Genomic DNA, 13,243 nt, shown 5'->3' on the forward strand with positions numbered 1-13,243 from the left:
TAAAAACACTCTCACCAATATATGAACTCTTAGAAATACTCTCATCAATAAATAAGCTCTTTTATACACTCATAAATATATAAGCTCTCATCGCCACCCCTCTCTCCACTAGGCTTCTCTGCCTCTAACACAATTACAGGGGCTGAGTCACTGGCTTACTGGTGCTCTTCCATGCCGTCCCTTGGAGGGGTGCGTCACTTGAGTGGGTTGAGTCACTGACGTGATCTTCCTGTCCGGGGTGGCGCCCCACCTTGGGTTGTGCCGTGGTGGAGATCTTCGTGGGCTATACTCGGCCTTGTCTCAGGATGGTAAGTTGGTGGTTGAAGATATCCCTCCAGTGGTGTGGGGGCTGTGCTTGGCAAAGTGGGTGGTGTTATATCCTGCCTGTTTGGCCCTGTCCGGGGGTATCGTCGGATGGGGCCACAGTGTCTCCCGACCCCTCCTGTCTCAGCCTCCAGTAATTATGCTGCAGTAGTTTGTGTCGGGGGGCTAGGGTCAGTCTGTTATATCTGGAGTATTTCTCCTGTCTTATCCGGTGTCCTGTGTGCATTTAAGTATGCTCTCTCTCATTTTATTTTTCTCTTTCTTTCTTTCTTTCTTTCTTTCTTTCTTTCTTTCTTTCTTTCTTACTCTCTCTCTCGGAGTACCTGAGCCCTAGGACCGTACCTCAGGACTACCTGGCCTGACGACTCCTTGCTGTCCCCAGTCCACCTGGCCCGGCTGCTGCTCCAGTTTCAAATGTTCTGCCTGCGGCTATGGAACCCTGACCTGTTCACCGGACGTGCTACCTGTCCCAGACCTGCTGTTTTCAACTCTCTAGAGAAAGCAGGAGCGGTAGAGATACTCTGAATGATTGGCTATGAAAAGCCAACTGAAATTTACTCCTGAGGTGCTGACCGTTGCACCCTCGACAACCACTGAGATTATTATTATTTGACCCTGCTGGTCATCTATGAACATTTGAACATCTTGGCCATGTTCTGTTATAATCTCCACCCAGCACAGCCAGAAGAGGACTGGCCACCCCTCATAGCCTGGTTCCTCTCTAGGTTTCTTCCTAGGTTTTGGTCTTTCTAGGGGAGTTTTTCCTAGCCACCGTGCTTCTACACCTGCATTGGTTGCTGTTTGGGGTTTTAGGCTGAGTTTCTGTACAGCACTTTGAGACATTGGCTGATGTAAGAAGGGCTTTATCAATACATTTGATTGGTTTAAATTTGATGTAAGCTCTTGTATACACTCTCACCAATATATTAGCTCTAATATACAATCTCACCAATATATTAGCTCTAATATACAATCTCACCAATATATTAGCTCTAATATGCAATCTCACCAATATACAGTATATCACAAAAGTGAGTACACCCCTCACATTTTTGTTAATATTTGAGTATATCTTTTCATGTGACAATACTGAAGAAATGACACTTTGCTACAATGTAAAGTAGTGAGTGTACAGCTTGTATAACAGTGTAAATTTTCTGTCCCCTCAAAATAACTCAACACACAGCCATTAATGTCTAAACCGCTGGCAACCCTAAGTGAAAATGTCCAATATATATATAACAGCGTATGTAACATGCTGTATATAACAGCGTATATAACACGCTGTTATATACAATCTCATCAATATATAAGCTCTTATATACAGTCTCACCAATACATAAGCTCTTATGTACACTCTATTCCAGATATAAGCTCTCAAGTACACTATCATCAATATATACACTCTAATAAACACTATCATCAATATATAAGCTCTTATAAACACTATCATCAATAGATACACTCTAATATACACTACCATCAATATATACACCCTAATATACACTATCATCAATATATAAGCTCTTATAAACACTATCATCAATATACAAGCTCTTATAAACACTCTCACCAATATATAAACTCCTATATACACTCTCACCAATATATAAGCTCTTATAAACACTATCATCAATATATAAACTCCCATATACACTCTCACCAATATATAAGCTCTTATAAACACTCACCAATATATAAACTCCCATATACACTCTCACCAATATATAAGCTCTTATAAACACTCACCAATATATAAACTCCTATATACACTCTCATCAATATATAAGCTCTTATTTACGTTCCCATCAATATATACGTTTTAAATATACACTTTCATTAATTTATAAGCTCTTATATACACTCTCACATATATACAGTGTGGCGAACAAGTATTTGATACACTGCCGATTTTGCAGGTTTTCCTACTTACAAAGCATGTAGAGGTCTGTAATGTTTATCATAGGTACACTTCAACTGTGAGAGACAGAATCTAAAACAAAAATCCAGAAAATCACATTGTATGATATTTAAGTAATTAATTTGCATTTTATTGCATGACATAAGTATTTGATCACCTACCAACCTTTAAGAATTCCGGCTCTCACAGACCTGTTCATTTTTCTTTAAGAAGCCCTCCTGTTCTCCACTCATTACCTGTATTAACTGCACCTGTTTGAACTTGTTACCTGTATAAAAGACACCTGTCCACACACTCAATCAAACAGACTCCAACCTCTCCACAATGGCCAAGACCAGAGAGCTGTGTAAGGACATCAGGGATAAATTGTAGACCTGCACAAGGCTGGGATGGGCTACAGGACAATAGGCAAGCAGCTTGGTGAGAAGGCAACAACTGTTGGCGCAATTATTAGAAAATGGAAGAAGTTCAAGATGACGGTCAATCACCCTCGGTCTGGGGCTCCATGCAAGATCTCACCTCGTGGGACATCAATGATCATGAGGAAGGTGAGGGATCAGCCCAGAAATACACAGCAGGACCTGGTCAATGACCCGAAGAGAGCTGGGACCACAGTCTCAAAGAAAACCATTAGTAACACACTACGCCGTCATGGATTAAAATCCTGTTGTTTGTAGGTGACCAAATACTTATTTTCCACCATAATTTGCAAATAAATTCATGAAAAATCCTACAATGTGATTTTCTGGATTGGTTTCTTCTCATTTTGTCTGTCATAGTTGATGTGTACCTATGATGAAAATTACAGGCCTCTCTCATCTTTTTAAGTGGGAGAACTTGCACAATTGGTGGCTGACTAAATACTTTTTTGCCCCACTGTATAAGATCCAAAATACACTTGTATATACTTTTTTGTATCTTTATTTAACTAGGAAAGTCAGTTTAGAACAAATTATTATTACTTTCAATAACTGCCTTGTTCATGAGCAGAACGACAGATTTTTACCTTGTCAGCTCGGGGGTTTGATCTTGCCACCTTTCGGTTACTAGTCCAATGCCCTAACCACTAGGCTACCCTGCCGCCCCATAGGACCTCTTATATACACTCTCCTCAATATATAAGCTATAATACACACGCTTAGAAACTCTTATATACTGTAAGGCGCTGAGTCAGAGTGTCCTTTCCTCTCACCTGTCAGGTCTCGGCCCTGGAAAGGATCTTCAACGTCGGAGACCATCGAACGAGCCGTGCTGTCACACTCTGGGGTCTGGTACCTGTCACAGAGCGAAAGAAAGGCAGAGCGAGAGAGAGAGAGAGAGAGTCTGTCTCCTACCTTCCTTTTAACTCAGAGTACCTCAGTGATACAACAGTAAGGAGAGACAAGAGAGTAGCTGTTAGATACAACAGTAAGGAGAGACAAGAGAGTACCTCAGAGATACAACTACATGATTTAAAAAGATGGACATGAGCGAAAGACCACAGAGTGTGTGCGTGTGTTTGTGAGAACACAGGCCTGCAGAAGAACAAAACGACCTCTGTTGTCATACCAAATCTCACAAAACAAGAGGCTCTGCCAACTGCCTCTCAGTCTCTCTCACACCAGGAATGTGAATTAAAGGCTACACCGGGAAGGCTACAGGATAAATGGTAATGCTTTCAGGAGGAGAAGAGTACGACTTAGAAACATGTTGTTTAGCTTCAGTTAATTAAGAATGATCCCATGCCATTCTCACAATGATTGTGAATGTCAACCATACAGCAATGTATCAAATCGTTAGTAATCAAGACTGTGTGTGTGTGTGTGTGTGTGTGTATGTGTGTGTATGTGTGTGTGTGTGTGCGTGAGTGCGTGCGTGCGTGCATGCGTGTGTGTGTGTATGTGTGTGCGTGCGTGCGTGCGTGTGTGTGTGTGTGTGCGTGCGTGCGTGCGTGAGTGCGTGTGTGTGTGTGTGTGTGTGTGAACGGCATGGATGGATATAATTTGGCCTGGCGTGTGAATTGTATGTTTCTGAGTGTTTCTAAATGGAAATGTTCAGGGAGAGTACATGTGTCTCTCATTTACTTTTTATACAAGAGATGCTCTTTTTTTTTGGTCAAAGTTCCAAGACGGAGTGTTTGGAGCGTGACTGTGTTCTAAAACAGAATTTTTGGAGCGTGACTGTGTTCTAAAACAGAATGTTTGGAGGGTGACTGTGCTCTAAAACAGAATTTTTGGAGCGGGACTGTGTTCTAAAACAGTGTTTGGAGCGTGACTGTGTTCTAAAACAGAATTTTTGGAGCGTGACTGTGTTCTAAAACAGAATGTTTGGAGGGTGACTGTGCTCTAAAACAGAATTTTTGGAGCGGGACTGTGTTCTAAAACAGTGTTTGGAGCGTGACTGTGTTCTAAAACAGAATTTTTGGAGCGTGACTGTGTTCTAAAACAGTGTTTGGAGTGTGACTGTGTTCTAAAACAGAATGTTTGGAGGGTGACTGTGTTCTAAAACAGAATGTTTGGAGCGTGATTGTGTTCTAAAACAGTGTTTGGAGCGTGACTGTGTTCTAAAACAGAATGTTTGGAGGGTGACTGTGTTCTAAAACAGTGTTTGGAGTGTGACTGTGTTCTAAAACAGAATGTTTGGAGGGTGACTGTGTTCTAAAACAGAGTGTTTGGAGCGTGACTGTGTTCTAAAACAGAATTTTTGGAGCGGGACTGTGTTCTAAAACAGTGTTTGGAGCGTGACTGTGTTCTAAAACAGAATGTTTGGAGGGTGACTGTGTTCTAAAACAGAGTGTTTGGAGCGTGACTTTGTTCTAAAACAGAATGTTTGGAGCGTGATTGTGTTCTAAAACAGTGTTTGGAGCGTGACTGTGTTCTAAAACAGAATTTTTGGAGCGTGACTGTGTTCTAAAACAGTGTTTGGAGTGTGACTGTGTTCTAAAACAGAATGTTTGGAGGGTGACTGTGTTCTAAAACAGAATGTTTGGAGCGTGATTGTGTTCTAAAACAGTGTTTGGAGCGTGACTGTGTTCTAAAACAGAATGTTTGGAGGGTGACTGTGTTCTAAAACAGTGTTTGGAGTGTGACTGTGTTCTAAAACAGAATGTTTGGAGGGTGACTGTGTTCTAAAACAGAGTGTTTGGAGCGTGACTGTGTTCTAAAACAGAATTTTTGGAGCGGGACTGTGTTCTAAAACAGTGTTTGGAGCGTGACTGTGTTCTAAAACAGAATGTTTGGAGGGTGACTGTGTTCTAAAACAGAGTGTTTGGAGCGTGACTTTGTTCTAAAACAGAATGTTTGGAGCGTGATTGTGTTCTAAAACAGAATGTTTGGAGCGTGACTGTGTTCTAAAACAGAGTGTTTGGAGCGTGACTGTGTTCTAAAACAGAGTGTTTGGAGCGTGACTGTGTTCTAAAACAGAGTGTTTGGAGCGTGACTGTGTTCTAAAACAAAATGTTTGGAGCGTGACTGTGTTCTAAAACAGAATGTTTGGAGAGTGACTGTGTTCTGGCTGCTGATACATCATAGGTTCTTCTAGCGAGGGAAACTGTAAAGGTTACTACGACGACACACACAGTGCACTGTAAAGGTTACTACGACGACACACACAGTGCACTGTAAAGGTTACTACGACGACACACACAGTGCACTGTAAAGGTTACTACGACGACACACACAGTGCACTGTAAAGGTTACTACGACGACACACACAGTGCACTGTAAAGGTTACTACGACAACACACAGTGTACGTACTGTAAAGATGAATATGACAACACACAGTGCACTGTAAAGGTTACTACGACGACAAACACAGTGTACTGTAAAGATTAATATGACAACACACAGTGTACTGTAAAGATTAATATGACAACACACAGTGTACTGTAGAGATTAATATGACAACACACAGTGTACTGTAGAGATTAATATGACAACACACAGTGTACTGTAGAGATTAATATGACAACACACAGTGTACTGTAAAGATTAATATGACAACACACAGTGTACTGTAAAGATTAATATGACAACACACAGTGTACTGTAGAGATTAATATGACAACACACAGTGTACTGTAAAGGTTACTACGACAACACACAGTGTACTGTAGAGATTAATATGACAACACACAGTGTACTGTAAAGATTAATATGACAACACACAGTGTACTGTAAAGATTAATATGACAACACACAGTGTACTGTAGAGATTAATATGACAACACACAGTGTACTGTAGAGATTAATATGACAACACAGAGTGTACTGTAAAGATTAATACGACAACACACAGTGTACTGTAGAGATTAATATGACAACACACAGTGTACTGTAGAGATTAATATGACAACACAGAGTGTACTGTAAAGATTAATATGACAACACACAGTGTACTGTAAAGATTAATATGACAACACACAGTGTACTGTAGAGATTAATATGACAACACACAGTGTACTGTAAAGATTAATATGACAACACACAGTGTACTGTAAAGATTAATATGACAACACACAGTGTACTGTAGAGATTAATATGACAACACACAGTGTACTGTAGAGATTAATATGACAACACAGAGTGTACTGTAAAGATTAATACGACAACACACAGTGTACTGTAAAGATTAATATGACAACACACAGTGTACTGTAGAGATTAATATGACAACACACAGTGTACTGTAGAGATTAATATGACAACACAGAGTGTACTGTAAAGATTAATACGACAACACACAGTGTACTGTAAAGGTTACTACGACAACACACAGTGTACTGTAAAGATTAATATGACAACACACAGTGTACTGTAGAGATTAATATGACAACACACAGTGTACTGTAAAGATTACTACGACGACAAACACAGTGTACTGTAAAGATTAATATGACAACACACAGTGTACTGTAGAGATTAATATGACAACACACAGTGTACTGTAAAGATTAATATGACAACACACAGTGCACTGTAAAGGTTACTACGACGACAAACACAGTGTACTGTAAAGGTTAATATGACAACACACAGTGCACTGTAAAGGTTACTACGACGACAACACACAGTGTACTGTAAAGATTAATATGACAACACACAGTGTACTGTAAAGATTACTACGACGACAAACACAGTGTACTGTAAAGATTAATATGACAACACACAGTGTACTGTAGAGATTAATATGACAACACACAGTGTACTGTAGAGATTAATATGACAACACACAGTGTACTGTAAAGGTTACTACGACGACAAACACAGTGTACTGTAAAGATTAATATGACAACACACAGTGTACTGTAGAGATTAATATGACAACACACAGTGTACTGTAGAGATTAATATGACAACACACAGTGTACTGTAAAGATTAATATGACAACACACAGTGTACTGTAAAGGTTACTACGACGACAAACACAGTGTACTGTAAAGGTTAATATGACAACACACAGTGTACTGTAAAGGTTACTACGACGACAAACACAGTGTACTGTAAAGGTTAATATGACAACACACAGTGTACTGTAGAGATGAATATGACAACACACAGTGCACTGTAAAGGTTACTACGACGACAAACACAGTGTACTGTAAAGGTTAATATGACAACACACAGTGCACTGTAAAGGTTACTACGACGACAAACACAGTGTACTGTAAAGATTAATATGACAACACACAGTGTACTGTAGAGATTAATATGACAACACACAGTGCACTGTAAAGGTTACTACGACAACACACAGTGCACTGTAATGGTTACTACGACAACACACAGTGTACTGTAGAGATTAATATGACAACACACAGTGTATTCTTATGCACGACGCAACGCGGAGAGCCTGGACACAGCCCTTAGCTGTGGTATATTGGCTATATACCACATCCCCTCCTTATTGCTAGTAAAAATACTGTTATGGCATTCAGCCAATCAGCATTCAGGGCTCAAACCAGGCAAGTTTATACATCTATTAAACCTTGCGTTGTGCCATACGAACAGGCCTTAGCTGTGGTATATTGGCTATATACCACATCCCTTCCTTATTGCTAGTAAAAATACTGTGCAAAGGTCCTTTTCACCAATAATAATTATAATAATAATCACGCTGCTTCTTTATCAGTTTTTTGTAAGTTTATATTGGTCTAAGATTACTTTTATTTTTTGACAAATAAACCAGTACTGGATTTGTACCTGTGTGTCTTTCTGTTAAAACCCAACACCCGTTCTCTAAAACAGGAGAGAATGCTCTTAATACTCTTCATATTCAAGAAAGAAAGAAAGTCAACCAGATGTCATCCATCCTCCAAACATATTTACATGACACAGTCAAGACAACCCATTTAATGAATTCATTGGTTTTCTGAGGACATATCCATATCCTTCAGAGAAAGATCTCTCTAATAAACATTATTGCATATTTTTATTTAATCTTATTCAACAGTTTAGTCAAATAAATGAAAGCTTGATGAAATGTCAAAGTTGAGATATATTTTCCCAGCCTGGTCCCAGATCTGCTTCGTGCCCAACTCCCACGGTCATCATAGACAGCACAAACAGAGCTGGGACCAGGCTCCAATCTTCATTCATTGATCAACAACACGGTGTGTGTGTGTGTGTGTGTGTGTGCGTGTGTGTGTGTGTGTGCGTGCGTGCGTGCGTGCGTGTGTGCGTTCGTGCGTGTCTACCTGGTAGAGGTGCCTGGTATTGGTCTCCCTGTGTCTACCAGAACACACCAACAGTACCCAGTGGACTGGTGGCACTGTACAGGCTTGTGGAGGCCCCCTGGTCCACAGTCTGGGATGTAGATGGCCTCACGGGGGTTCTGACGGGCCTCGTCCAGGGCACTCTGCCTCTCCTGGTCACAAGAGGGAACTTTCTCTAAAACCATGAGAAACACACTCAATACACACACAGACAACATGACAAATAGTCAAATATACTGACACACACAGACAACATGACAAATAGTCAAATATACTGACACACACAGACAACATGACAAATAGTCAAATATACTGACACACACAGACAACATGACAAACAGCAAACATACTCAGGAGGACAAACAAACAGACAGACAGACAGACAGACTGACAGACAGACAGACAGACAGACAGACAGACAGACAGACAGACAGACAGACAGACAGACAGACAGACACAGACAGACAGAGAGGAGGACAGACAGTAACATTCACTTAACACACATACAGTCCAGTCAGCCCTGTATCTTATTAGACAGACTTACTGGAACAAAATGATGAAATTCAAAATGTGAGGGAGAAACTCAGTGAAGATCAAACTGCACATTAATAGGGAGAGAAGCAGCTGAGAGAGAGAGAGAGAGAGAGAAAAAAAAGAGAGAGAGAGAGAGAGCGAGAGAGAGAGAGAAAAAATAGAGAGAGAGAAAAAATAGAGAGAGAGAGAGAGAGAGAGAGAGAGAGAGAAAGAAAGGCAGAGCCAGAGAGAGAGAGAGAGGCAGGCAGGGTACGGGCCAAGAGCACCACTGCAACATGTGGAAGCTCTAACAGCGTTTGCTGGGCGCTGAAGTGGGATTTTGCCACCCTACCACCTTCCATCCATTTTTCTTTTTCAATCAAGTGCGTTAATGAAACAGTAAGCTACAACGACAGCTCTAAGGCCACAGGGCTCTCCCTCTTTCTCTCTCCTCTCTTCTCGCTCTCCTTCCCTATCGCTCCTCACAGCCTCTCCTTCCCTATCTCTCCTCTCCTCACAGCCTCTCCTTCCCTATCGCTCCTCACAGCCTCTCATTCCCTATCTCTCCTCTCCTCACAGCCTCTCCTTCCCTATCGCTCCTCACAGCCTCTCCTTCCCTATCTCTCCTCTCCTCACAGCCTCTCCTTCCCTATCTCTCCTCTCCTTCCCTATCTCTTCTCTCCTCACAGCCTCTCCTTCTCTATCTCTCCTCTCCTCACAGCCTCTCCTTCCCTATCTCTCCTCTCCTCACAGCCTCTCCTTCCTATCTCTCCCCTCCTCACAGCCTCTCCTTCCCTATCCCTCCTCTCCTCACAGCCTCTCCTTCCCCATCTCTCCTCTCCTCACAGCCTCTCCTTCCCTATCTCTCCTCTCCTCACAGCCTCTCCTTCCCTATCCCTCCTCTCCTCACAGCCTCTCCTTCCCTATCTCTCCGTACTGGTGTGTCTGGGTTCAGTATAGTACAGCTGGAGAAGGGAGTAGCATGTCCCCATACATTGTCCCAGATGGATCCCTACTCCTTATCGTGGACTACTGTGGACCAGGGGCCCGTAGATGCACTTCAATAACAATTACAGTGTAATCTACGCTGTTAGTACGTCTCCTCGTGTTGCTCATTACTATCATTATGTAAAGGACTGTTTAAGATTTCACGTCTAGGAGACAGTGAGAGGGGAGGGGGGGGGTCGAGACAACTGATGAACCTGGGCGGTTTGGGGAGTCTCACTCTAAATGATTTACCTCTGTTTATTACACAGAGAGGGTATCCTGGCACCAGGCGTTGCAACGATTCATTTTTTATACAAATACACGGAAAAGGGCTGCATGTGATCTCAGATCGCCGCCTGGCCCGTCTCGTTGATCCTCTCAGCTCTCTGTGTGTCAGTGAAACGTAGTGTATCCTGTCATCTGCGCCCTGGCCCGTCTCGTTGATCCTCTCAGCTCTCTGTGTGTCAGTGAAACGTAGTGTATCCTGTCATCTTCGCCCTGGCCCGTCTCGTTGATCCTCTCAGCTCTCTGTGTGTCAGTGAAACGTAGTGTATCCTGTCATCTTCGCCCTGGCCCGTCTCGTTGATCCTCTCAGCTCTCTGTGTGTCAGTGAAACGTAGTGTATCCTGTCATCTGCGCCCTGGCCCGTCTCGTTGATCCTCTCAGCTCTCTGTGTGTCAGTGAAACGTAGTGTATCCTGTCATCTTCGCCCTGGCCCGTCTCGTTGATCCTCTCAGCTCTCTGTGTGTCAGTGAAACGTAGTGTATCCTGTCATCTGCGCCCTGGCCCGTCTCGTTGATCCTCTCAGCTCTCTGTGTGTCAGTGAAACGTAGTGTATCCTGTCATCTTCGCCCTGGCCCGTCTCGTTGATCCTCTCAGCTCTCTGTGTGTCAGTGAAACGTAGTGTATCCTGTCATCTTCGCCCTGGCCCGTCTCGTTGATCCTCTCAGCTCTCTGTGTGTCAGTGAAACGTAGTGTATCCTGTCATCTTCGCCCTGGCCCGTCTCGTTGATCCTCTCAGCTCTCTGTGTGTCAGTGAAACGTAGTGTATCCTGTCATCTTCGCCCTGGCCCGTTTCGTTGATCCTCTCAGCTCTCTGTGTGTCAGTGAAACGTAGTGTATCCTGTCATCTTCGCCCTGGCCCGTCTCGTTGATCCTCTCAGCTCTCTGTGTGTCAGTGAAACGTAGTGTATCCTGTCATCTTCGCCCTGGCCCGTCTCGTTGATCCTCTCAGCTCTCTGTGTGTCAGTGAAACGTAGTGTATCCTGTCATCTGCGCCCTGGCCCGTCTCGTTGATCCTCTCAGCTCTCTGTGTGTCAGTGAAACGTAGTGTATCCTGTCATCTTCGCCCTGGCCCGTCTCGTTGATCCTCTCAGCTCTCTGTGTGTCAGTGAAACGTAGTGTATCCTGTCATCTTCGCCCTGGCCCGTCTCAATGATCCTCTCAGCTCTCTGTGTGTCAGTGAAACGTAGTGTATCCTGTCATCTTCGCCCTGGCCCGTCTCGTTGATCCTCTCAGCTCTCTGTGTGTCAGTGAAACGTAGTGTATCCTGTCATCTTCGCCCTGGCCCGTCTCGTTGATCCTCTCAGCTCTCTGTGTGTCAGTGAAACGTAGTGTATCCTGTCATCTTCGCCCTGGCCCGTCTCGTTGATCCTCTCAGCTCTCTGTGTGTCAGTGAAACGTAGTGTATCCTGTCATCTTCGCCCTGGCCCGTCTCGTTGATCCTCTCAGCTCTCTGTGTGTCAGTGAAACGTAGTATATCCTGTCATCTGCGCCCTGGCCCGTCTCGTTGATCCTCTCAGCTCTCTGTGTGTCAGTGAAACGTAGTGTATCCTGTCATCTTCGCCCTGGCCCGTCTCGTTGATCCTCTCAGCTCTCTGTGTGTCAGTGAAACGTAGTATATCCTGTCATCTGCGCCCTGGCCCGTCTCGTTGATCCTCTCAGCTCTCTGTGTGTCAGTGAAACGTAGTGTATCCTGTCATCTTCGCCCTGGCCCGTCTCGTTGATCCTCTCAGCTCTCTGTGTGTCAGTGAAACGTAGTGTATCCTGTCATCTTCGCCCTGGCCCGTCTCGTTGATCCTCTCAGCTCTCTGTGTGTCAGTGAAACGTAGTGTATCCTGTCATCTTCGCCCTGGCCCGTCTCGTTGATCCTCTCAGCTCTCTGTGTGTCAGTGAAACGTAGTGTATCCTGTCATCTTCGCCCTGGCCCGTCTCGTTGATCCTCTCAGCTCTCTGTGTGTCAGTGAAACGTAGTGTATTCTGTCATCTTCGCCCTGGCCCGTCTCGTTGATCCTCTCAGCTCTCTGTGTGTCAGTGAAACGTAGTGTATCCTGTCATCTTCGCCCTGGCCCGTCTCGTTGATCCTCTCAGCTCTCTGTGTGTCAGTGAAACGTAGTGTATCCTGTCATCTTCGCCCTGGCCCGTCTCGTTGATCCTCTCAGCTCTCTGTGTGTCAGTGAAACGTAGTGTATCCTGTCATCTTCGCCCTGGCCCGTCTCGTTGATCCTCTCAGCTCTCTGTGTGTCAGTGAAACGTAGTGTATCCTGTCATCTTCGCCCTGGCCCGTCTCGTTGATCCTCTCAGCTCTCTGTGTGTCAGTGAAACGTAGTGTATCCTGTCATCTTCGCCCTGGCCCGTCTCGTTGATCCTCTCAGCTCTCTGTGTGTCAGTGAAACGTAGTGTATCCTGTCATCTTCGCCCTGGCCCGTCTCGTTGATCCTCTCAGCTCTCTGTGTGTCAGTGAAACGTAGTGTATCCTGTCATCTTCGCCCTGGCCCGTCTCGTTGATCCTCTCAGCTCTCTGTG

The 13,243-nt window shown here is 43.8% G+C and overlaps 1 protein-coding gene across 28 annotated transcripts in view; it reads right to left on the reverse strand.

The window, feature by feature from the left end:
- The window catches only part of smoc1 (SPARC related modular calcium binding 1), a 187,416-nt gene that overhangs the window by 61,967 nt on the left and 112,206 nt on the right, over positions 1 to 13,243 (reverse strand). For all 28 annotated transcript variants that reach the window (XM_090211699.1, XM_036955379.2, XM_090211698.1 and 25 more), the window contains 2 exons: positions 8,921 to 9,113; positions 3,438 to 3,520 (listed from right to left, as the gene is read on the reverse strand). In XM_090211699.1, the coding sequence (XP_090067825.1) occupies positions 3,438 to 3,520; positions 8,921 to 9,113 (276 nt within the window). The remainder of the gene's footprint in view (positions 1 to 3,437; positions 3,521 to 8,920; positions 9,114 to 13,243) is intronic.

The sequence above is a fragment of the Oncorhynchus mykiss genome, chromosome 19 (genome assembly GCF_057628025.1).
Source record: "Oncorhynchus mykiss isolate SJ-2025 chromosome 19, ASM5762802v1, whole genome shotgun sequence".
NCBI lineage: Eukaryota > Metazoa > Chordata > Actinopteri > Salmoniformes > Salmonidae > Oncorhynchus > Oncorhynchus mykiss.